The sequence below is a fragment of the Piliocolobus tephrosceles genome, chromosome X (assembly GCF_002776525.5).
Source record: "Piliocolobus tephrosceles isolate RC106 chromosome X, ASM277652v3, whole genome shotgun sequence".
Taxonomy (NCBI): domain Eukaryota; kingdom Metazoa; phylum Chordata; class Mammalia; order Primates; family Cercopithecidae; genus Piliocolobus; species Piliocolobus tephrosceles.
The window spans coordinates 11,976,058-12,003,025 of record NC_045455.1 but is presented as its reverse complement, the minus strand read 5'-3'; the positions used below and the strand labels follow the sequence as shown (position 1 = coordinate 12,003,025).

The 26,968-nt window shown below is 37.8% G+C and overlaps 2 protein-coding genes across 8 annotated transcripts in view; one reads left to right on the top strand and one right to left on the bottom strand.

The window, feature by feature from the left end:
- Positions 1–23,869, top strand: part of ITGBL1 (integrin subunit beta like 1) — a 258,687-nt gene extending 234,818 nt beyond the window's left edge. For 2 of the 3 annotated variants that reach the window (XM_023218002.1, XM_023218001.2), the window contains 3 exons: positions 9,693–9,839; positions 17,062–17,175; positions 18,084–18,971. In XM_023218002.1, coding sequence (XP_023073770.1) covers positions 9,693–9,839; positions 17,062–17,175; positions 18,084–18,175 — 353 coding nt within the window. In that variant the 3' untranslated portion in view covers positions 18,176–18,971. Of the gene's footprint in view, positions 1–9,692; positions 9,840–17,061; positions 17,176–18,083; positions 18,972–20,025 lie in introns of those variants that run through there. The other variant, XM_023218003.3, reaches the window with a different exon arrangement.
- FGF14 (fibroblast growth factor 14) overlaps positions 22,316–26,968 on the bottom strand; it is a 680,734-nt gene continuing 676,081 nt past the window's right edge. For 3 of the 5 annotated variants that reach the window (XM_023218008.3, XM_023218007.3, XM_023218005.3), the window contains one exon: positions 22,316–25,415. In XM_023218008.3, coding sequence (XP_023073776.1) covers positions 25,279–25,415 — 137 coding nt within the window. In that variant the 3' untranslated portion in view covers positions 22,316–25,278. The remainder of the gene's footprint in view (positions 25,416–26,968) is intronic. The other 2 variants (XM_023218004.2, XM_023218006.2) reach the window with 1 other exon arrangement.

The window sequence follows — 26,968 nt, the reverse complement described above, 5'->3', positions numbered from 1 at the left end:
CAGGGAGGAAATCGCAGCTGGTTTTTCCAAAGCAATTAGTCCCCCCCCACCCATCATCTCACCAGTGGAGAACAAATCTTACTAATATGAGAGTGTAAAACACACAGACATCATCCCTCTGTTACGGCTTCAGAGGGTAACAAAATAGAGAGTGAGTCATTTTGGTAATTTTTTTAGTTCTCCACCAGACACTAAGCCGTAAGATCTGTGGCCTTCCACATGGAGGATATCAAACCTATACATCCAACATGTGGCCAGAGAGTGAAATATGGTAGGTGACTCCAGAACCAGGGACTGTCTTAGCATTTTAACAAACAAGCAAATAAGTAAAATGAAAAACATGTATAAACTTAACTGATTAGCAGATGCATGAGAACTAAGAGCCAATAGTGTGTATCCCCTTTCCTACCAATTACCCTAAAGATGATTAAACCAATTCTGATAGGTTGGATAAATTAGCAATTGTACCTGAAGGTGAATGTAACTAATTTCATAATTTTTACAGTTCAGTTTTGATTACACCAAAATTACAACCTGAAAAAGAGTCATGAAAATGAGTAGCAGAAAGAAAATCAGCATGAAGTGAGATCATTCTCCATTTAATTAACTTGTGAGTCATGTTCAATCATCATGGACTGTCAGTTGTGGATGTTCTCAAAACATCTTTATTAAAAGAAAATGTTACGCGACCTATGCATGCATGGATTTATTATCAGATAAGTCACTATTTATAAAAAGCATGATTTATCCAGTGATAGTTCCTAAGGTTTATTTATTTTATTGGTATATTATTTTAAGATTACACAAGTAAAATATATTCACATACTGGTGCATGTGTGTTTAATTGTTTAGCCTAATGTAAGTTAAATCAGAGACTGCCCTCCTGTGTGCCATATACCCAGGGTGAGAATAAGAACTAGGCTGCTTATTGCTTATTGCTTTTCTTCTTTCCTCTATGCTCCTGTAATAGCTACCCATGAGTCCAATTTAAAAAACAAGAAGGGATAATGAAGAGCCACCTCTTAATTACACAATCAGTTCACATTTCTTCAGGGAGTTCTCTAGTTCCTCACTGCAATTTGAAGGAGATCATGCCACCTGAGAGTATGAATTCAGTAACTCCCAGGCACTGATGGGTTTCTTATATGAGGAAGAGATCAGACCACATACTCAGACTAAGCCTTTCTTAAATGGACAATACAGTCAGAGTGTGATTGTCTCCAAATTACATCTTAAAATTGCACACCTGTTTCGTGAATTTGCAAGTGGATCAGTTAGTCCTGCATTTGGCTGAAGGTGATGGACACAAATACTGAGTCTCCACATTGTCATTCCAGGGATGGCACCATAGTGTCCCTGAACCCTATCTCCTTCTCCTGCTCTGCCCTTCCAGTATAACGTTTGTCATTGTTATGGTTTGGCTGTGTCCCAACCCAAATTCCATCTTGAATTGTAGTTCCCATAATCCCCAGGTGTTGTGGGAGGGATCCAGTGGGAGGTAATTGAATCATGAGGTTGGTTTTCTCCATGTTTTTCTCGTGATAGTAAGTTCTCACGAGATCTGATGGTTTTATAAGGGACTTCTGCCTTCACTCGACTCATACTTTTTCTTCCTGCTATCATGTGAAGAAGGACATATTTGCTTCCCCTTCCACCATAACTTTAAGTTTCCTGAGGCATCCCCAACCATGCAGAACTGTGAGTCAATGAAACCTCTTTCCTTGCAAATTACCGAGTCTTGGGCAGTTCTTTACAGCAGCATGAACATGGATTAATACAGTTATCATGTTCATAAGCAACCTCCAGTTGTGTCCTTCTTCCAGGGAAGAAGAAATAGGAAGGAATAGGACAAAGGGCAAAGGACATGTGCTGGCTGAGTTTGTCCCGTTTCCTTTGGAAGGCAATTGTTTCCTAGAAATCTCACCCAGGAGATTTTCTCTTATTTCTCATTTATTAGAGCTATGTCGTATGGGTGCTTTCAGGTCAAAGGGAGCATGGTTAGTCACTTCCCAGATAGGCATAGTGTCCCCTCCCTGAAAAAAAATGAGGAATTGTTTGTTATTAAGAAGGAGGGAGGATATTGGATAGGCAATATGTAGTATCTGATTGAATCCGTGTCTATTCATAAGTCAGTTTCCTATTGGGACTCATTATCGCGGTGTTTTAAGGAAATGTGCCTCAGAGCCAATGGATTGCATGGAAGAAAGTCATTATCTAGATGAGTGCTGTCCAACAGCACTTTCAACGATAGAGGGGGTGTTCTATATCTACAGTATTCTGCATAGTGGCCACTGACCACATGCGACTATCAAGCACTTGAAAGGTGACTAGTGAGACTGAGAAACTGAGTTTTAAGTTTTACTTTAATAAATTTAAATAGGCACATGTGGCTAGTGACTACTGTATTATGCTGGACAACACAGGCCCAATTGTACCATTAAACACAGGTGTCATTATCAAGGAATGGTCTGTGTAGATGATTCTGCAACAATTCTGCCCTGGGTGTTCCTCTTACAGGTCTAAGTGGCAACACAGTCGTGTTGGTGAGACAAAAGATGAATAAAACTACTTCTATGGTCTTATTTTTTAAACTCAAATTTCCAGGAACATTCCACGTAGTAGACCTCCAGTATGGGACATGCTCCTTTGTCATTTCATGAGACAACACAATCTTAGTTTTCTCCTTCCTTACTGAATGTTCTTGTCTGGCTTTTCTAGTTACCTAACTCTAAATATTGGGGTTTCCCAAGACTAATTTCTCCCCAGAAAGCTGCTTCGTTTCTAGGGCTTTAAGTGTCATCTACATTTGTAAGCTCCAACATGTGCATGCCTAGAGCTAACCTGTTCTCTGAGCACCAGCTTGTGCCCAGCTGCTTACTTGACCTCACTATCTCATTGTCTTAAGAGTATCTCAAATACAAGAGGTTCAAAACAGAGCCATTTTTTTGCCCTCAACCTCTTTCTCCTGAAGTAGCCATACCCAATCAACAGCGTCATTATTCACACTATTTCCTCTAGCTAGAAAACTTGTCTTTTCTTTCCCTCACTTGCCACATCCAATCCAACATTGTGTCCCACATGTACAGGCACCATCACCAAACTAGATTTCCATCTACTTCTCTGTGTTTCCACTGCCACCACTGTCCTTTAAGCTTCTATCACTTTTCACTTGGAAAACAGCAAGAACCCTCTAACTTCCCCCACTCATTCCTCCCAACATACCTTATCTCCCGCACCTAGTTGCCAAATGAGTTTGCAAAGTATAAACTGTATTATCATATCACTCCCTTCCTTAATACCCTTCTGGCATTTCTCAATCCTCTTAAAATAAATTTAGATTTTTTTACCAAGAATAAACCATTTGCTATGTTCTCATTTCTGAGAAGGGAAATTTCTCCACCTTCATTATTCAATGTTTTTAACTTACTATTCTTCAAACACGTTGGCCTTCTTTTACTGCCTGTAACATGCCAGGCTATTTCTTGTCCCAAGAACTTTTCATTTGTTTTTCTAGGCTCTGTTCCTAGAACATTGGCTGTCTGGCTCCTTCTCATCCCTTGGCTGTCGCTGAACCCTTCCCTGACTACCCTAGTTAACAGTGTTCTCGCTGTTGAATATACTAGCATTTTCTTTTTGTCTTCTGTTACTCAAATGTTGCTTATCATTATTTTCTTCCCTAGTAGACCATAGTTACCATGAAGACAGGGTCAATGCCTATTTTATTTACTGTTATATTCTAAGCTCTTAATACAATTCCTGATATATAGAAAAGATTTCTTGAAGAGATAACTAAATTATTAGAGTTTATAGAAAAGAGGGTATTGAAAGTTGTTTTTTCTTAAGTAAAGTCATATAAATGACAACTCAAAACATTTAAATATTAATGTATTTTGATGATTGCCTGAGCTAGATACCAACTTAACTTCGTGGAAGGATATAATAAATCAGCTAATAATAAAACATCATCACCAGGCACGGTGGCTCAGGCCTATAATCCCAGCACTTTGGGAGGCCGAGACAGGCAGATCACGAGGTCAGGAGATTGAGACCATCCTGGCAAACATGCTGAAACCCCGTCTCTACTAAAAATACAAAAATTAGCCGGGCATGGTGGCATGCACCTGTAATCCCAGCTACTCAGCGGGCTGAGGCAGGAGAATCGCTTGAACCCAGGAGTCGGAGGTTGCAGTGAGCCAAGATTGCCACTGCACTCCAGCCTGGTGACAGAGTGAGACTCCATCTCAAAAAAATAATGTAAAAAAATAAAAATAAAAAATCATCTATTTTCTTGCATAACATTTTATATTATTTGCAGTGAGGTGCCATAAAATTATTCTCAATAATATCTTAAATCAAAGGCAGAATCTCAACTTTTAAAAGGGAAAAAATTGTCACATACTACAACATGGAAGGATCTTTAAGATATTATGATAAATAAAATAAGCCAGACATGAAAAGAAAAACACTGTATGATTTCACTTATATAGGTACCTAGTCAGATATATAGACAGAAGCTAGAATGGTGGTTTCTAGGAGCTGAGAAGAGAAGGGATTGGGACTTACTGTTTAATGGGTGCTTAGTTTCAATTTGGGAAGATGAAAATATTCTAGAGATGAATGGTGGCGATGGTTGTATAACAGTGAGAATATACTTAGTGCCACTGAACTGTACACTTAAAATGGTTAAAATTATAAATTTTATGTTATGTCTATTTTACTATAATAAAAAATATAGAAAAAAGTAGCTATAGGTCTACTTTAAGTAGCTGTTTCTTTCTATGTGGGTTTTAATAGATTGTGTCTTTCATGGAATTGGTCCAAATGATCCAGGTTATCAGATTTTTGGACAAATCATTGTTTATAATATTCTATTGTTATCCTTTTAATGTCCATGAGGTAAGATATAATGATCTCTCTTTTATTTTTCATTTTAAACATTTGTGTCTTCTCTCTTGTTACTTGTTCACCCTGGCCTAATATTTATCAATTGTATTGATCTTTTCAAATAGCCAACTTTTGTTTTATTGATTTTCTCTGTTGATTTTCTATTCCCAGTTGTATTGATTTGTCATGGAATTGATTGTATTTCTTTTCTTATGACCAATATAGTTTTATATTGCTCTTCTTTAGTGTTTTAAAGTGAAAGAATACATCATTGATTTTATATTTTTCATTGCTTCTGATTACATTCATGCTGTAAATTTCTCTCCAAGTATTACTCTGGCTGTATCCTATAAATTTTCATAAGATGTATTTTCATTTTCCATATAGCACTAATTAAATTTGGAAAAAAAGAAGACAGAAAACAAAAAAAAAGAATATTTTTCTGTACAATACAGATTAAATGATGTCAGTTATGTCAAATTGTTGACAATTCTTACCAACCTAGGGTCATTAAGAAACATGAGCATTTGAGAAGTTCATAGTCCAATTGAGCTGGTACTAGAAGCTCTCTTTCTCTTTATTTTTGGTTTCTCATACAACAGATTCTCTGTCTCCAAAGATGGACAACTTTTTACTTAACTCTTTCAGGAGATCTGGACTTTAAGTGGACTTTGGTTTTCATGGAGAAGTCAAGATGTACTCAATTTAACAATGACTCATTGAGCAGATAACTGTTAAGGGGCTGTCTACTCATTTTCTGACTTGGCTGTACTCTACAGTTTGGTTTGTGGGTAAAATTGAGAAAGATGTTTTGAAAAAGACAATCTCTATCTCCTCCAAGTTTTTGAAGACCCACTGTGTCTCAGGCATTGCATTAGGCGCTCTGGTGTCTATAAGACTATGGTGATGACAGAAGTAATACTCAGAAAATTCATAGCACAGTAGTGGATTCCTTTGATGCATAACTATATACCATGAGATGGAAGTCAAAAAAGTTCCATAGGAGGTAAAAAATAAGATGTTATAGAAATTTAGAGGAGAGACAATGAGTCCCACTTAGGGATATTAGGAAAATCTTCACACAAAAAAATAGTCACTTTTTGTTGAGCTTTGAAAATTACTCAGAACCTGAATGTGTATAGTAAGGGAAAGGTACTTCTACCTCTGCAAAAATGAGGTCAGAAAAGCATGACAAATGTGCAGGAAACAACGAATGGCCAGTTTGGTTAAAGAGAGAACAGAAGGAATATGATTGGAAATGTAGCCTGGGACTCTGTGTTTCAAGAAGCTAAAACATAACAAAGGCTAGAGTAGGTAAACTGTATGCCGTGAGCATTAGGGAGTTACACAGGACTAGATATCAAGGCTGCGATGAGCATCAAGTTGTGCTGTAGGAATCTACAAGCCAGAGTATTGGGGAGACATGACAGGAAAGTTTCTCTGACATTGTGATGGTGACGTGAGTGAGAAGGTTGGAGGTGGTTTCCACAAGACTTGACAACATGTTGGATGAGGGCAGTAAGGAAAATTCAAATAAGACTCAAAACATCATGAACTGGTTGACTGAAAGGATAGATGTTACATTAAAATAAATGAGAAAGACAGAAAAAAAAGCAGCTTTTGGAAAGAAAATCATATGTGGATGTAGGAGATCAGTCGGTCAGGGTGGTGGGATAAATTGTAGAAGATACAAACCTTCTTGGAAGGCCGAAAGGTTTTACAAAAGTTTTGGAAAAGGATTTGGCTGAAGGCAGCCACATTCTCTTATCCAGTGAAACTAGTCTAAATTAAGTTAGGCCTTAGAACCTGGCCTTTAATCCTCTGCCTGCAGGACTACTCTCTCCAGAGAGGGGAGTGATCATGTATGTAAATTGCCCACAAGTGTGTTGACTCAGCGCCTTTGTGATTGAATCTATACTGAATAAATGCCCACAGTGCCAGCTTGTCAGGGCCACGGCTGCTGACTCTTTACAGCACCCTCCTTGGTGTCTGGTGTCTGTGAGCAGCCTGGTCCCCTAGCCCACTCTTTCACTGGATACCTGTGTCTGGAAGCATTTGTTCATCTGTCGTTCCGCCAGGGTCTGTGGGTCGGACCCTGCCTATGTAACTCTGGAGGTATTAAGTGGGGATGCTAATAGAACACAAAGTGTGGAATCATGAGAGGGGAATGTGGGAGAAAATCAGGGGCTGGAGATACAGCACTGTGGTCTTGGTGGTTATCTGAAAGCCCAAAATTTAATGGATTTTTTAAAAGAGAAATTATGGAGAGATTAAAAAAGATGATTGAAGATAAGCAATGGGTGAATATCTGCACTTACTGGTTCAGTAAAAACAAAACAAAACAAAGCTAGAAGAATAAACAGAGAGAAAGGAGGAGTGTTGAATGAGACAAAGAGAATTTTGTGGCATGCCAATAGAGAAGAGACTTGCAAGGAGAAAGTGCCTGTGAATATCAAATATACACCTTCAAATGATGTGGTGGTTGAAAGAGACAAGAATTAAGAAAAGCCTGCTGTGTCTCACTTTCTAAAGCGAAATATAGAGGCAAAGCAACACTTTGGGAAGAGTGTAGACATTGGAATCAGAGGAACTAGAGTCAGTTCCGATCCTGTGTGGTTGAACTATGTGATTGAGAGGCAAATTACAGGACTTAATCTCTCTGAAGCTCAGTTGCCTGACTGTAAAATGGGATAATCCCAAACTTCAAGGCTGTATTGAGAATAAGTTTAAAACATCGCCACGTGTTATCTCCATTTATATCTTTATTTCATCTTCTGCAAAGCCGAGCCACACTGCATGGTGGGTTTTCACTTCACAGACTTCCCTTAGCTCCTCAGGCTGAGCTAATTATCGGTCACATGTTTTCATGCATGCTACTTTTAAACTTGAATGGTTTTGGTTTTGGGGTTTTTTGTTTGTTTCTTTGTTTTTACTTAGCCCTTAAATCAAGCTAGGTGAAAAAGACCAGAGTTACCTCATTTATTTTTTTTTTTTTTTCATTTTTTGCTAACCTGTGTGACAAGAACAGTCATCATCCTTAGAAAGTGCCAGAGCACTTGCTGATTGAGTGCACATTAAAGGTATGGCAGCGATATTTTTCTTGCAAATTTAATAGTCCCCCATTGGTATCTGATGTTTTTCCCAGAATATTCTTTAAAAGAATGTCAGAAGTTCCTAGTACCCTGTCTGTCTTTCAGGATCCCGGTTTTCTCCAGGGAAGCAAGATATGCTGGATTAAAAAACCTCTCTCCCAGACCTTCTCTGGTTGTTGGGAGGCACTTGTTGCATGACCTGTGAGGCAGGGATGTGGTATAACCCAGGGAAAAAATCTCTTATTTAATTTAAAAAAAAAACAACACCAAAAAGCAAACAAAAAAATGGTTTTCCAAGAAACCCTCTCCAGGAGACTTCTGCTTACCTCTCTGAGATCAAAAACCTTCTTTTCACCACAGTTACTTACCACCTCCTACCAATCTGCATTCTCCCAAGTGTCCTTCACTCCATTTACTCTACTTCATTTTTTACCGTATTTCTCATGCCAGGACCTGGGCTTCTCCACCAATCTGCACAGGTACACGCTCCCAATTCTCACAGCCATCTACTTCATTCTCCACTCAATTGTTAGAGGGATTTCTGTAGAAATTAAAATCCTATCACTCCTAAAAAAAATAATAATAATAATTATAATAATTAATCCCAAAGCATTAAGCATTGGTTACTCATCCTCCCTGTGCAGAGCTGAATGGAGGGTGAGCAGATGGAGTAAGGTTCCCTCCTGAGCGTCCTGCCAGAGCTAATGGTCAGGAGAGAATGGTGTCAACAGCTTCAGAGAGGCTTATCAGTGTGAATGATGAGCGTATCTGTACCTGGAAGAAGAGCAGGGACCACTTTGTCCATGGTGCTTGGTTTTGTATCCCCTATTGCCTAGCACAATGCTCTGTTCATAACAGATACTCAGTAACTCTTTGCTAGGCAAATAGTTGATTGAGAGAGACCCTGCTGTAAGGCAATGCACTTATTAGGAAAAGGAATAAAGGGTTGAGTAGAAACTGAAATAGAAGAAATTGAAATGGAGTATCATGCAATCTAATGGTGTGTTGGTGGCAAGCAAGTAAACAGGTATACATCCTGTTATATATAGCTGTCACAAATAGAATGTTGCATGTATACCAAAAGATAAACATCTTAAAAACCAGGAACCAATGTCAGGAACCAAACCAGAAAAAAATGTGCCAAACAGGAATCCAAGCTGATGTTAACTTTTATGCAATAATAGACACCATAACTTCCACTTATATCTGTTATTAGTAAGCAGAGAGGTATACAGATAAAGTAATATAGTGCCAAATGCCATTTCTATGAAAGTTAACCTTTTGTTTTGTTAGTAAGCAATAGGAGAACAATCAATAAATACTGCCAGCAGTGGTAATATGAGTAGCCTTGCAAATTGGTCTGAGTGGCATAGTGTGTGCAATGAAGAATAGCACTAAGACTCTATACTGATAAAAATGCAAATGAAGAAGTATTTTCTATCAAGAAAGGGTGGTATAATTCCATTTTAAATTATTGCAAGATTTCTTTCCCTCAAGTCCGTCTCCTATGCTACATTCAAATTTATTGTGTTAAGCTAGAACTCTGTTGTAAGTTCTTTTAAACAATTACATGCCAAATTGACTATGCATAAAGAAAAATATGTTGGATGGGAAATGAGATCCTATGGTTTACACATTTCTTTCTTTAAACTCTCTGCTTCAGCTGGTAATTTCCTCGTCCTCTCCTCTCACCCCCTCTCTGTGGTTGCTTCACAGGCCATGGCACATGTTCCTGTGGTCGCTGCGTTTGTGAGAGAGGATGGTTTGGAAAGCTCTGCCAACATCCGCGGAAGTGTAACATGACGGAAGAACAAAGCAAGAATCTGTGTGAATCAGCAGATGGCATATTGTGCTCGGGGAAGGGTGAGTATCTCTGCTGGAGCCTGGACTCGATTCCTGTTCTGACACATGATTTGTAGAACAGCATGTAGCAACTGTCTTTCCCAGACTGAACTTTGCATGAAAGCAAACCACTATGTCCTCTGCTGTACCCAACTTGAAGCTTGAGGATTAACCAAATGAAGTTTTGGATCTAAGAAAATGAAATGCATGTGAGAAGATTCAGGCAAAAATATCCTTGTATGCAAAGTTATTGCTGAATGAAATAGAATTAATACTTTTATGAAGAAATTAGGACAACAAAATATACTGGGTACTAAATGGACCCACAAAAGGGGGAAAAAGGCAAAAGAATGATTTTTGGGCTCACGTCTGAAACGACACCGCTCAGAACTGCAGACAAGTAACCACTAGCATCTGAGCTGCCCAAAGGTATGACTTTGGGAACTTCTGGGGCTCAATTATTTAGCTGTATGTGGATTAGGGGAGGATTAAAGGTGTGAGAAGATGAAAAGGATACTAAGTATTTAGTTTAATTTGGTTTAATTTTTTAAAAGGGAAAGAAAAGCTATGGGGGAGGGTAGTATCCCACAAGTCTGATGGATTTTCTTTGACCTAAAAATCACCAATTGTTCCAAGTGAACATGTGCAGCCTGATATAAGAAAATAGGTAATTGTTCGGCTGGGCACCGTGGCTCATGCCTGTAATTCTAGCACTTTGGGAGGCCAAGGCGGGTGGATCACTTGAGGTCAGGAGTTCTAGACCAGCCTGGCCAACATGGTGAAAAATACAAAAATCTACTTACTAAAAAAATACAAAAAATTAGGCAGGCATTGTGGCTCACACCTATAATTACAGTTACTTGAGAGGCTGAGGCAGGGGAAGAGCTTAAACCCAGGAGAGGGAGATTGCAGTAAGCCGAGATCGCACCACTGCACTCCAGCCTGGGTGACAGAGCAAGACTCCATCTCCAAAATGTATATATATATATGTGTGTGTGTGTGTGTGTGTGTAATAATTAAACAAAGAAAACAAAAGCCTGCCAAATGGTTATAACCTACAAGTTGGTTGAATAGAAGCCACCAACCCAATAAAACATTTGCCATGGAAACATATTCAAGGAAAAAGCAAGCCTTCCCCATCTCCCATCCTACACACACACACACACACACACACACACACACACAGAGACAGAAAAATTGGAAGAGGTTTCCCCTGAGTAAAGAATGCTAGTAGATTAAAATTTGAACACCTTGATTTTGATGTTTCTGTATACTATTCTTGAAGGGACTTTAAAATCCTGCCATTGTAGTGCATATGGCATCATCTAGAAAGCCATTGTGTTCTTCTTTGCTAGTGACTGGGAAGACACAGGGAACCTGAAAGATTCTCACCTCATGTCTGGGGAGCAGCGCTTCAAAGAAACTGAAGTTATGGGGCTTCCCAGCTCTTCTCTTCAGCTCAGTATCCTCTTTACACAACAGACACACTTTTTTTTCAGACAAGGCACAGCTCTGGCTGAAGATTCATTTACCCTCAAATGCCTCTGCTGGTCAGGATGACCACGTAAATAACTTTCTGAAGAAGACAGCAAAGCAGAAGTGTACTAGAGACACTGAATCCTGTTACCAAAGAACCACACCAGTGAGGCTGCCACACACATAAAGGAAGGAGGTCTCTGAAGCAAGATGTGCCCTCTGTCCCCTAAACAGTAGCTTTTGTTTTGTCTTGTACGCAAGACCAATGCTATCAGGTTGAAAGAGCCTTTTTGGCAGAGCTTCAGACATCAAAGAGGATGGATGCTGTGACTGTCTGTGGTGCCAAGACGGGGGATGAAAATGAATGCAAACGTGTTCACTTCAATAGATGACAGTGTCCTTGGTTTCCAGGAATTCTGTGTTCAACACTTGTGTTTATAATGCTCAGGCAAGGAGGCCATGCCTTCAACCTAATGCCATTACAGCAGGCAGGTGGAAAATGGTTTAAAGCAATCGCTTTGTGCCTTGTTTGTTCTCTCATTAATTCAATCTAATTTCAAGCCCCAAACAAATCTTCTACCAGTTCTGTTCTCAGGGGGCCTCAGCCTCTAGAAACACCTACCTTGAATTCAAGCTGTGTTGGGAAAACCAAAAAGAAAGGTTAAAAGGAAGAAAACAAGGGAAAGAATTAGGGAGAAGGAGATTAATGAAGAAAAGCAGGAAAGGAGGCAGTGATGGAATTAAACTGCAAGAGAGAAGTAGAATGGAATAAAAGAGATGTTATCAGATCAGAAGGGAATGATCTGTGTATAAAAAGATACCAAGAATGAATAGTTTTTGAATCAGATTTTTTTTCCTCTGAGCATTGCTTCAGACGTAGAGCACTTAAGTTTAGATACGTTTTGACTTGGTTTTCTGTAATGGCATTGTCATTGGGAGAAGAATAGAAGCTTTTCACAGAAGCGCTACTGAATGAGGATACCCATATGTATTAAAACACTAGTATGCTTATTTATATTTGTTTATTTTAAAAGTCAACTAGTGTTTGTGTTTATGTGTTTACTACACTCACTATTGAATCATGAACACTGTCCATAAGCGGGTCGTCCTTAAGACGTGTCCAACTGCGAGTACAGGAAGAACACACAAAGCCATACCCTCCAGGGTAACAAATAGCAGTCTTCCATTTCCTAAACTGAAGGTCATGCAACAAGAGTTGTTTCTTTTCAAGAAATAAACGTTGTTATGAAAGTCATTATAGCCCTAGGAAAGATTCTCATCTTTCAGCATCGTAAATGTAGTAAATACAAAGAAAAAAATAGGATGACTAAATATTGACTTAAAGGCGTTTCCTCAAAACAAAACAAAACAAAGCCAAAGAGTCTCTCTAGCTAATGCCTTTGCAAATTGTTTGCTTTGGGTAGTGGCAGTATATTCAGAGATCAATGAAGGGTTGAAAGCATATTTGTCTAAACTATTTGTTTATCCTTCAATGGATGGAGAGTTTGGGAGTCTTTAAACTCAAAAGAAAATATGAAAGCTGCCCCAAGGCTGCACATTTTGATATTCATGTTAGTGGATGGGCCTTCGGACTTTTGGCAGCAGCTGATTGTGATCTCCCTTCTTTTCTCCCATTATGGAGACATCATTGTTGGATTATCGATGAAGAAAGGGGATAAAACCAGGATCACGGAACTGTGATGTATGGTAGGCACAGAGGATAATGGGGATGCCACAGTTACTCCTGGTTTCAGTGAGGAGCACCACCCCACAACCCACCCTGAGAACCACAGGAAAAGTAACGCATGAAATAGACTAAGGGGCTTTAACGTGATGATGGAAAAGAAAAATCTGTTTCTGATTTTTTGACTGGGGCCATGTATTTCTTGATCAATCTCATGGACTTGACCAAATATTCTATAATTTTTCTCAAATTTGTCAATGGAAGAAGTCCCTCACCCTGATCGTCACAGAAGATATTCAGAGTCCTTCTTTATTTGATTATGGGACAGATCTGAGCAGTGGGCACAGGATCACCATGGCACATCGCTTGGTGGCCCGTAGCCACCAAAAGGCTGAAATGTGCACTTCCCATGAGCTGTCAATAAAGCCATCACCTCAGGAGACGATGAAGAAATAGCGTTTTATTTCTTTACAAATTTATAGCCAAGACAATAAATCACTCCATAGAAAAATTTAAAACAAGATACATTGTTGTGACCTTCATAACAGATGGAGTAGTTAGTACAATAGTGAAAACTGCCTGCTGGGATGTCAGGTTGCAGCATTTTGTCAGGCTTGAATGAAAAAGAAAGTCCAACATTAGTCATGGAATGGGCAACGGACAAAGGTACCTTGCCCTTAGACTCAAATAGTTTTTGTGAATAACCAAGAGAGATGAGGTTAGTGCCATGCCGGGTCTCCCCTAAGCTTCGCTACCTTTGCAAAGTACATGATATAATCCATTGTGGGTTGTTTTGTTCACTTGGGGATTGATTTATTTGGATCCCAGACTACACAATTATATCTTTGCCTTGATTACTTCAAGCTAGATCCAGGTAATCACATCCAATCTTCTTACAGATGCTGTTGTGCGACAATGGCTGTAAACACGTCATTAATTGTCTCCTTAAACTCTCAGTGATACTTCTTGGGTCCCACATCACCCAAAGAAGTCCAGCATACACACTCACTCACCCACCGTGACCTGTCCCACATCCCCAGAAAGAGAAAGAGTGAAAGATACTTCACAAAATCAGCCTCAGCCTGGTGTTCAAGTTGCCTCGCTCAATATGTCTGTGCAGTCAGACCTGCAGGAACAAACAGCTTATTTTTAAACTACTATATATGAAAGTTTTTGCCGGGAGATACATCACAGATAGGCAGATCACTAAAAAGAAGAGTGGATTGAATCAGAGTGAAGTCTTCAGTTAACTGTTTGTTTACTGCCTGTGAGGTCCAGGGCAGTTTCCTTTATTCTCTCTTCCATTCTCATCTTTGAAGGTAAAATTTCATTTCTTTCCCATTTCTATGTCCTAAGATGCCCTGAAGACACATGAGAAAATGTGACTGATTCCCCAGGGATGGAAGCCAGCAAAAATGCACCGAAGGGAGATGGAAACATTCTTAAGGGTCCTTATATTGAGAAAGAAAATGAATGGATTAGTGGTGCCGTGGTGATGAACTATCCACCCTAAAACTCCTGCCAAGATCAGCCAGCTGTTCTCTGGCTGGGCTGGGTCTCAGGGGTGTGAGTGGGTCTTGGCCAGCTGAGTTGAACCATTTCTCCCCTCTTGATAGTCATGCAGTCTACATCTGTCTGATGGAACCCTCTCCCTGTGTGTTTCCCATTTAAGAGAGGCACAATTTGACCCCTGTTATGGAAGAAAACAGTTACAGCGTTCTACAAGGAAAATGCTATAATATGTCCTAATAAGTATTCACACTGTGTTATTACTATATGCTATCTAGTTCTAGTTTCACAAGCAGTAGAAGAATTTCCTACCTCTAAGATGCATTGAGCATTGACAAACAAGAAAGAATAACACAGCTGGGAAAATGCTGACCTAGAAAAGCTACTGTTTCATGACACATACAAAATCAATCCTCATTTTTTATTCTAAGTATTTCAGCGACTAGTAGACTTTCAGAACTGGAATTTACTCATCAAATGCTCTATCCATATATGCCATATTAACTTTAGCTGAGCTTACCAGTTTTCTGAAAATGCTTTACTAGGGCATGAAGCTAAGCATTCCAGAAGCAAGAGCAGTGATTAGAACAGTTCCAGGGCCAGAGGATAAGTTTGAAGATGAAATATAAGATCTTTTCATGAATTGTGACATATATAAAATGATATCGTGGGTGTATATATGAATATTATGGGCATATAAAATCAGACACTACTTTAGAAACAACTAAAAACAGTCAAGTATTTCAAACAATTAATCTTCCTCCACTCATGGAAATAAAACACTAAGTATGGTGCCTTCTGAGGAAACGACTCTGATAGTCAGTGAAGTACTCCATGTGGTCTTTGTTGGCAGATATATCACTATCCATGTGTTAAACAAGCAGTCGAGTGCTGCACATTTTTATGCCTAGAAATGTGAAAGAAAGTCTTTAAAATTAGGATAAAGAAATCTCTAAAATCAGAAAATTTCTCACCTTGATGAGATCACAAGGGAACCAGCATCCCTTGCAGACTGACCTGGGAGGAGCACCTCCCCGGGTCCTGAGAAACCACTGGGATGTCAGTCAGTTATTAAAACTGAGAAAATGTGTATATTTTGCTCAAGAGCATGCAAGTCAACCTGGACCCTCAGGAAAACAAGTCAAGACTAAATAGAATTATGCCATAGCTACTCAAGAAGTTAAAAATAAATGAAAACACAATTGTCACAATATAAATAATTCTGACTGAACTCTTACCTTGAGAAATGTGTCAAGAAATGGCAAACATTTAATTTGGATTTTGGGGAGTTTTGCAGCTAAAATGCATATACCAGTTTCCCTGATATGAAATATCACGTAGTTGAGACACATGAACCTGAATCCTTTCATGATATCTGTGATGACCACAACTCCTTTTCCATAATCACTTTAATCACCTAGGCTGTTAACTCATTTTTTAATCACTGTGTTTTAAAAGAAGCACTAATGATTGATTCTTGCCCCTTTTTAATGTATTTTGAACTTACCAATTCTACAGTTTTGTTAAATATGTCAAAATACTTTTTTCAACTGCACAATCTTTCAATGTGACTTTTGACTTAAAAAATTACTGATAGCCACCTTTTAGTAAAGGGAAGTCATGTTTGGAAAGAACAACCAACCCAAGGAAATAGAAGGAGAAGGAAGTCCTTTTTATTTGTTTCTTTTTCATTGTAAAGTCTTTCCTGTTGTCATTGAGGCAGTTTTTCCATGTAAGGGTTTTTAGCCTGTCATGGAAAGCTGTTTAAACTGAGAGAACTTACTCCTATGTTGGATACCCTTCATCTCATTTATTTTCTTTTATTTTAAATATATCTTTAATAAAAGTTTTTACTCAGTAAATAAAGATATTTTAAATAACCAAAGAGGAAGTGTTTTAATTAGGTAGGAGGAGAAATGGGTGGAGGGAAAAAGAGTTGAATCCAGGGACTCATAAAAGATGAACTTTGGGAGTAATTTGAGCTATCCTAGATTATGACAGTCCTGAGGATACGATCTCACGAGGCAAATATACTGAGTGATTGTGTGCACTTTTAGCACTTTAATTAGCCACCCAATATGCTGGTGTGCTCCTATTCCAAGAAAATCATGTAAACCAAAATCCAAAATTATAAGCACAATACTTTAGTAGTTGTTTTCATTAGAAATGCAACCTAATTTAATACAATTCCCTATTCAATGCCTTTAAAGAAGAGGCACTTGAAAAATATGATTCAATTCAGGGGGAAAAATCTATTTTTGAATACTTTTTTGGAAGACCATCTATAAGAATCAACCCCATCCTGCTGTCATTGACATTTCAACCAGACTGGGCCATGGGACATTTGCTCAAGGCTAATTGCAACTGTCTAGATCCATAATGAAGGCTTTCCTGGGTGACCTTTATGAATTACAGTAAGTAAAGCTCCCCTCTGAGAAACCAGCCATTCAATAAACTTTTACCTTTGGATGATGGGTTATTAGAAGCCTGTTGTCAGTGTGTCAACGAGATTGTATTCGAGATGGAAACCTTTAGTTGTACGGTGATGGCGAGTAATAGCCTTTGTAATTTCAGGTTCTTGTCATTGTGGGAAGTGCATTTGTTCTGCTGAAGAATGGTATATTTCTGGGGAATTCTGTGACTGTGATGACAGAGACTGCGACAAACATGATGGTCTCATTTGTACAGGTGCAGTATTAACCTTTTCTAATTGCTCTATGCCACAGTTTGTTATAGAGCTAAGCGACACTCATCATGCAATGCTTTAGGTGGCCGGACCAACAGGGCCAACTGTGAATATGGAATATCTACCAAAGGCAAAGTGGGCATTTGGGAAAAAACTCTGACGTTATTCCTGGGCGTAGAAGAATACAAGAGAATGAAGCTAAATTTTGTGATTATTTGCAATACTTCCACAAAGTAACCTCCCCAACACAAACTCACATGTATCTAGTTATATGTTGAACACAGAAAAGAATTTTCTTGGCACATTTTACTTTGAACATGGTATAGGGAATGGAATATTCTTTTAAACAGAATCTGGGTACCACTAGTTGATGTGTGGGTTGCTTTTAGGGAACTGGATGTGTGTATTGGGGAGAGGTATAAAGAGGGCTCAGCCGTGTCATAGCCACTGCTATCCCAATTTATTGAGTCCCTCATAATTGATTATAAATTCGTTTGTTGTGCCAAGTTACAGAGGAAACAGAGACATGTCCTTCTCAGCTCTAGCTGAAGGTAAAAGATGACTCTGAGTGTCATTAAGTTAGACCCTTGCTTTCTGCCCATCCTTACTACGTAAGACTCTCTTTGCTGATTACTTGGCCTGCCTCATGTTATGTCAAAGAGCTTTATGTTTTTCAGTATTTATTCATAAGTCAGACATAACTTGCTCTCTAAGGAAAACAAAATTGTCACCTAAAAGCCTAGTTGGACTGATACACGATGCTTACTATTTGGTCGGTAAAGGGTGGCACCAAATAAATGCCACTAATTGTTTGAAAGATTAGATGTCTCATAGCTGCTTAATAAAATGTAATAATAACATCATTGCACAATAAGAAAATCAACCAAGGATGAATTGTATTTTATTGCAGGGAATGGAATCTGTAGCTGTGGAAACTGTGAATGCTGGGATGGATGGAATGGAAATGCATGTGAAATCTGGCTTGGCTCAGAATATCCTTAACAATTACATGAGAGAGGTCTGGATTCTTGTTTTTTCTAGGCCATTAGAACATATAAATGCAAAGGAAACCCTGTGTAATCACCACTAGGACAGGTTAAAAAGACCATTGTATATTTTTCTATTTCTGAATTACGAAGGAAATCCGAGTACCTATTAGAAACAAGTTATGCAAATTTAGATGCAAATAACACTAGAAAAAAATGTTTCTTCCATAATTAACATAAGTGGTTCCTAACGAGAGCAATTTTTCCACCCAAAAGACATTTGGCAACATCTACAGACAATTTTGATTGTCACACTGGGTGGGGTGGGGAAGTACGTTGTAGGCATTTGGTGGGTGGAGGCCAGGGATGCTGCTCCGCATCCTGCAGTGCACAGGACAGCCCCCAAACAAGGAGTTAGCCAGCCCCATGTGTCAGTGGCGCCCAAGCTGAGAAACACTGAGTTATATGGCTATTAGAAATCCCCATTCTTAAACAAGAAAGACCATATTAGAATCTAAGGAAAACATGCATATTCACATTAATCAATTGATCAGATTTTTCCAGAATTCCGTATCAGTCAACATTTTAATATGGGGACAATGAAGACAAACACACAGGAGGTAGAATATCAGATTGGGGCTGGATCAAGGGCAAAAACTGGTCATTAAGTCATTTGACATTAAATCATTTAGCCACTAAGTCATTTGTCTACTCTCACTTTAAACTCATCAAAGAAGATTCTCTTAAAGAAAGAAATTATGAAAAATGTACAATTTAACATTTTAAATAAATAGTGACAGAAGTTGTTTATACTCTGTGTCAGTATATATTTACCTGCTGATAATTTATTTAAAAATGAATTGTTATTTAGGGAGATCTATTTTAGGTTTCTAGAAATAAGACATCACATTTTTAAAACTGGGCAGGGGTTATATGTACAAGAAATCTGATTTTTTATTTTAATTTATTCCATGGTAATGTGGCCTTTTAAAAAGACAATATTGAGTTACATATATAATGGGCCTGAAGTATGCATCCATTTCCCTTAAAATACTTTCTTTTTTCTAAGGATACCTTACTGGAAACCTGGGGTCATGCAAAGAAGTCAAGAAGAGAAATACTGTGATAAAATGGCACCAATCTCAGAAGCTCACAAAGGACCAAAAAAAAAAAAAAAAAATCTAGAAATGGTTTAAATAGAAATTACAAATATTCACTCAGTGATAGGAACAAAATGTTTATTTTCTTTATGGTGAAACTTTGCTTTGTATGAAATTCACATTGAATTATGAAAGTGTACAATAATTGGGACTTCCCTTACATATTTACAGGTAAATCTACTTATACACATTAGTTTAGGCAACCTGTAATTATTTAGAGCTAAAAAAACCACTTTTTTTCTAAAGGTGAATTATTTTGTAAAATCCTAGAATAATGTAGCAAAATCATTTCTGTATTACTTTAAAATGAAAATTTTTACTTGGAAATTTTATTTTAATGATGTAAATATTCTAGAGTCATGGCTTAAACTTTATAAGTCAAATTTCCAAAAATAAGGAAAATATGCATCCACTGAGTTACTTAAAAATTGAATATTGAAAACTATTTTAAGAGAACATTTAACTGATGCTGAGTTTTATAGTCCTAACAATGTTCTCATAATGTAATAGATTTATAAAATTGTTATCTCTATCCTGAGATTAAGGAGTGCAACCATATTGTAGTTCTATTATTATGTAAATTGATATATCTTTTTTGTAAAATGAGGGAAATATAAGTAGTCAATAAATAATGTAGGTTATATTCTTTCCTCTTCACTACCTAAACATTTTAAGCTGCAAACAACCTATTATTATTGTTTTGTAGCAATTTTGATGACGTATTTGCTGATGCACAGACATTGGAATTCATTACATTATCTAGCCATCGTAATACAAATGACCTTTGGATTTCCCTTACCACAGCGGTTATCCTCCTGTCAAGGACCAGAAAGTTAAACTTTATGGACCACATACATCCCTGTCTCATATTCTTCTTTGTTGGTTTCTGTTTAATACTGTAAAGCTGTAAAAAAAATAATAATTCCTTCTGAGCTCCCAGGCCATACAAAAACAAATTAAGGGTGGATTTGGCTAGCGACTGGGCAGTACTTTGTCAGCCTCAGCGCCACTGGAACTGCCCCTGATTCTCTACAGCTCATCAGAAAACCTCAGGTGTGTCTTGTTTTTCTTATAATCCTCTGTATGTTATTATCCTTTTTATTAACAACAACAACTGCAACAAAAGTGCTGCTCTTTTTCATAGTCTCATGTAAGAAGAGTGTCAAAAATGTCCTCAACATTTGTTTTCTCAGAAAAAGAATTTAGATATTGGGAAATTATCATACCATAAAGTTCAAAATGTGACTCATCTAAAATTTTGGACAAAGATGAAAATATAGTCAGCTCTGTTCTAATGTTCATTTAGTTAGAAACCATAGTACTGGAACTGTATTATAGTGTAAGTTTCATGGTACCTAAACTCTAAGGAATGCTTCTTCTTTGAAAACAGAAATATTTTATTTTTACTTATTTCTATCCCCTATGTTTATTTGTGTGTATATGTGTGTGTGTGTGGTTTTGATGTCAGCAATGCAAACACGAATATATCTATTAAGAAGTGATTGAATTTAGATTGGAAAAAATAAAATAGTTACATGTAAAGACATAGATTCTTTCCATCTTAAATATGATTTTGTACTTTTTCAACTCTATGATAGAAACTCCCTCCTAAAAACAAGCAGGGCAAGAACAAACTTGTAATGAGTGAGAGAAAATAAGCAAATCTCATTGGCTTTTTCCTGTTTTTAGGAAGTTGCTGTGGGATTAATGTCAATTGGAAGAGATGCAACAAGTTTAGAGAAGGTGTTGGCACTAACCCTGCTCGTTTGGCAAATCATCACTGAGGTATTCCACCCAAGGACTTTTTTAAAAAAGTCAACTACAGTGCTAAGTCATAAGGGGAGAGCCATTATACCCATTGTCTTTCTGGGCTCCTTGAGTTTATCTGGATTCCAACAGCACTTTGGAAGTACTGCCTTCCAGCACTTCAAATGCAAATACAATCTCTGCCAGTAGACATTGGAATTAGACTTAGTGAAAACCAAGAAAAAAAAAAAAAACTAAAATATAACTCAGGCTTAGTTTGCAGACTCAACTGTCAACACTTTGAAACCCTACTCCTTATTCAAGAGAGTCAAAGGCCCCATGTGTCACCTTGTAGGCTAAGAAACCTAAGCTATGACTACTATTTCCCTCAAAGTAAGACAGTGTACATCCTGGATTTTGATGTGCCTGCATTTTGGAAAAAAAAAAAATTGAGGATTTAGCCCAATCGCTTTCCCTTGGTATAGCCTTGTTCTGAATTAATTTAAATGGAAAAAATTTCAATTATTTTTTCATCTTCTTCTCAACTGGATATTAGTCATTGTGGTCTCTTCCTGATTATGTTTCAAATGTTAATGATCTATATAATATTAGGGGGATAATTTTAAATGAAGTGATACATATCTAACTTAAAGAATAAGAAGTTTTTGGTTTTTGCTTTTAAAGACAACCAAATCTGATATTGTTCATCCTGATAAAAATAACTTTTAGTGCTTAAAGCATTAAGCAAGTGGCTAGGTATGATAAAGAATATCTGCTTGCTCCCCAAGAGGCAAACTATTAGAAGAACTGGAGCAGGAGTCCTTTGGACCCATTGTGTATCTCTTTAAGCCACTCCTACCCAAAAACATTCAGGACAAGCAAACATTTAGAGCAGGAATCTCCAAATTCTTCAGGATTTGTAATGAAATAATGCTCAGTTCCATTTTGCTCTTTACATAGAGTGGAGAATTTGCATGTCTTCTCTAATTTTTCCAAGTAAAGTGGTAGCAAAATGTTTTAAAAAGCAATCTTATATTAGAAAACAAAAATGTTGTCACTTGAAATATCAAAACAATTGACATTTCCGAGCATTGTTGAGGGACTGGCAAAGCAATCAGCTACTATCACAAATCAGTAGAAATAACCCTCCCACACCGGATATGCATGCAGAAGGAATGGAGTATTATAGAGACTTGATACAATGGACATATGCACATGGAGGTACAAAACACACGGTCTTTAAATACAAATGAATTCCATCAGGTTTACTATACGGAACATCAGTAGTGACAGATTGCACTTACTTAATAACAGCAAACTTAATTTCTGAGGGGAAAATATGGCGAAGTCTTATCCCAAACAAATAGCAAGAGAGGTATCGTCAAAGAGCTAAAATTTTCTTTGGCATGGTAAAGGGGGAAATTGAGTTTACCAACTTATTTACATGACATTTCTCTATATTGGTGGGTGATGCAATGCCATTTTGTTACATAAAGTTGTTTGATGTTTTTGAATATGCCTTCATATAAATATTTTATTCAATATGTTGTATTTGTGAATACAACAAATGATATTAAACACAGAAACTGTACAATGCAGACAAACTCTTTGTATGCAAATTAGCAATACATACCAACAGTTCTTGATACACAGGTACCTACTACATGCAGCTCATCAGTGCTGTCCTCTTCCCATGCAACAGGTGAGACCAGACACAAAGTAAATGACCTAACTCAATTACAAATAACAAGGACCCCTCTGCAATATGTCTAAACATATATTAGAAGAAAGTATTTGACATCCTTCATAGGGATAAATGCCCTTATAGACACCCCATCTATAAAACACCACAGAGATACACATTTACATAAATCTCAGTCATTTACAAAAATAAATCTTAATAATTTAAACCAATAAACAGACTTGCAGGGGACAAAGAAACCAGCAAGTAGGGCTGATTATCAGTAACAAACAGCTGGGACTGTTTGTGGTGTGTGTGTGTGTGTGATGTGTTGCTGTAAGTAGTGTCTATAAGCCCATTTGATTGGATTACAAGTTAATTACTCATAGTTGGCCACATATTATGGGATATATGTTTTCTGAAAATAATTGGTTAATGGAAGTTATTTTAACTGATGCTGTTAAAAAACAGTAGATTTCAAAAAGACATAACACCGAATCAAAAATGACCAAAGGAATCATTGTTATATTTGTAATTTAGCATCATTGACAATAAATCTACTCAAACATTCTGCTAACTAACTTTTTATTTATTCAAGTAGAATCCAATATGAAAATGAAATAAGCATAAACAGTTAAATTTATACTAAACCTTTAATCAGCTAAGCAGGCCAGAATTTTTTAATGCTGGGCAAGGGCTGTCATGAAGATTTATGAAAGCAGTGACAAAATAATTTCCCAATACAGTGCAGATGGGGAAAATGATGACTGGGTCATCCGCCCACATAGAAAGAATAACAAGAGGCCAGTACATTGATCCCACATATAATTTTCAATAAATGAGGTTCAGTTTGGTCTCAATGAACTCTTCTGAGAAGAAAACATTGAATTTTATTAGGTGTACACAGAGTTAACAAATATATTCCCAGTTTAGTATGAACCCCTTTAGATCCAGTATTGAACATTTTGCATGGAATCTTCACTGTGTAGTCAACTGTTCCTGGCCTTTCTTGGTAGTTGTCTTCCCTAAGCTCAGAGTTCAAACAGTATTAAATTAAAAAGGAAATTAAGAATGCAAAATAAAACAAAAGGAAATAAATGGAATGGACCAAAATCCTGATGGATGAATGTGTTGGTTTGCCTTTATTTTCATCTAGAATAATTCAACAGACTGTATTCTGAGATCATGGCAAGGCACCTCTAACCTAGCCACTGGGCAACAGGAGTCCCAAATGCTGAGTTAGAGGCATGTACTGGTGAAATACACAGTACCGGACTCAGCATGCTGAGCTAAAAAAAATATTTTTCCTAATATGTCCAGTTTAAAAACTTGTCATTAAACACCAAAAATATTAAAGTCTAATTTATAACTAACGTTTGCATTGCTGCTGCAGGAAAGAACACAACAGCCGTCTTGCCCATGCTCTGCTGAGTATGAGGGGAACGCAGCCAGAAACGGGGATGGCGTTAAGTAAGTTTGGTTCATTAAAAACAGGATGGAGTATATTTGAAATGGATTTAGGTAGCGCAATTCTTGTAGGTTGTAATGATTGGTTTTCCTTTTTTTTTTTTTTTTTTTTCCAAATAATGAGAATTAATAGATGAAAAATGAACCTTAATCAGGCCTACAAGGCCTACAGAAATCTTTGGACCCACTTTCTCAAAAACCAGTGGGTCTTGCTCGCTGGGCAAGGCAAATGTTACCATTACCAGTAAGCTTGTGATATGTATAAAACACACACACACAAAGAAACTAGAGGGGGATGTCAAACACATATCATAGAGAGCTTCCGTGGATTGTGTTTGAGCCATTTTCCCACCCAGGCAATGCCGACCTTGGGAGCACAGTATCTGCTACTGAACAGAGCGTATATGTGTGTTTAATCCATAGTGTGAGCCAGAGACAACAATCTTAATCTTTATAGATGCAATTTGTAATAACAGGTTTAGAAGGCTTCCTGATTCCCTGATTGCTCTCCGACCTAAGCCAACGGCAACATTTAAGATTTAGAGGAACAAAAATCCCTGCAAAAGGTCACAGACAGTGGAGCGAGCAGCCCTGTAAAAATGGGAAGAAGAGAAATCCATAATAGCACAGGTTTACAGCATCTAACTAGAAATTACTCAATATTATTTGTGTGCTACAAAATTGAACTTAAACACATAGATTTCGCTGAAACGGGACTCAAAAAGGATTATGGGTAGCTGTCAGCAGGCAAGGTATCGAGTGTACTTGTGAAGTATGTCATTCACATGAAGTGTCACAGTCACAGAAAAGATATTAAAAAGGCATTCCATATCTGGTAGGGCATTCCATGGTCTGAGTTTAGCTGGTTATCCAGGTGTCTTCTTGTTGTGGGGGGTGCAACAGGTTGAGATTTATCCACTTGCAACAGAGAAGTTCGGAGACAGCAAAGAGTAAGCATTAGCTTACTTCCTGCTGCTCTTCAGCCATGGAGCAGGAATGTCTGCTGAGGATAAATCACTCAACTGTGCTCAGGACGAATAAGTCACAACACCTGTGAGGATCTGGCTATGTTGTCTTACTCTTGTTGACTGGTTTGCCTCCATTCATTATTGCAGACGCACTTGTGCTTTTACTTGGCGTCACCCCAGGCTTCGGGACTGTTTCCCCAACATCATGCAAAGATGGTTCTCGGTACATGGCAACTAGTGATGGGAAGAAAGGAGGAGGAAAAGCAAACATTGCTTGGTTAGTTGTGAGAATGGTCCATCCATACATGCACAGACCACTGCAGTTTGCCCATCTCTGTTTTCCCTGAAGTAAAGCAATTCCATTGAGAAGGAATTCCTGTGGTAAAGCAATCATTTCCAGCCCGCAGAGGACAGTACTCCCTTCACATTCTCTGGTCTGTATACCTAAAACATGGACATGAGTGTGCATGGATTTCTGTCTAGGACAGAAGGTTTAAATGGGAGCTATGGCCTCTTTGTGGGTCCATGATGTAAAACACACACCCACACACACTATAGGAAAATGACAGGCATTTAACTTAATTCTCAAAAAAGAAAACTCAGACTTCCCTTCCACTGCACACTAATGTCAACACCTGAACTTCTCATTCACTTCAATCAATCTTTGCGAGCTGCGGTATTTACATCCTAGAACATTAAATTACTTTCTCTCATGTGGTTCAAAAGCAACATAGTCATACTAGTGTCAACTTCAAAGCTACACAAAATAACAACAAGTAACTCTCTTCCCATAAGCCAGAGCCTTCAGGAGAGTATCATTTCAATGTTCATTTCCTACAATCATGGAAAGAGACCCTTGGGCAGCCCAAGGCAACTCCTCATTTTCTGCTACGTTATTAAAAATCTAATAATTGACATGATATAGGGGCAGAAACAGAATGGCAAGACAGCAACTGAAACTACCTGAATAAACTCTGAGGAATTATCTAAATGGTGTCTGGTGACATAATCACAGTAGTTCATGTGGCTTTTTAGAAAATGATTTTTGGAAGTCCCGGGAAAGGACATATAAGAGTGACTAATGCTTGGGGAAAACTAGGGATTAAAGTCATCTGCCATCAGGAATACAAGTGCATTCGAGCTGCCCAAACTGCTTTTCAGGTTTTGGAAAGTTGAAGGTATTTTACAAAGAGCTCTTAGGTTTAGTTAAGATGAACTACCACGTGTATTCTCTATGTTCAAGGGGGTAGAATGTGGCCATTAGTGTCAATGCGGCACATGAGTTTTCATCAGCACACATACTTCACATACTTGAAAGTGCAAATGTACATAAGGCTTCTATTAAATGACTTGCTAAGGTAGCAAAAGGAACTAATGCGTATTCTGAAAGCACATTCCAATCCCTCACTCCTACTACTAATTAAATTAGGAGAAAAAGCATGAAGCATTGACCTTGATTTTCTATGTAGTGAAGTTGTATCAAAGATATGAATGCCCTAGAGTACCAATAATCAACCAGATACTTAATTCATCCTAACATTTCCAATAACATAATTTATATTCGGTATGGGTTTTGAAAGTTTGAAATTACTTTTTCTTTATCAAGTAAACAACGTGATAACCTCTGTCATTATAGTACCTACCCCCTTAACTCTTTTTAGAGTACTTCTGCTAATTTTTTGAGATCATGAAAACTATTGTTTCTTTCGCATATATATATATATATATATGTATATATACACACACAAAACACTCATATACACATAACAATTAAACACATGAGTGAA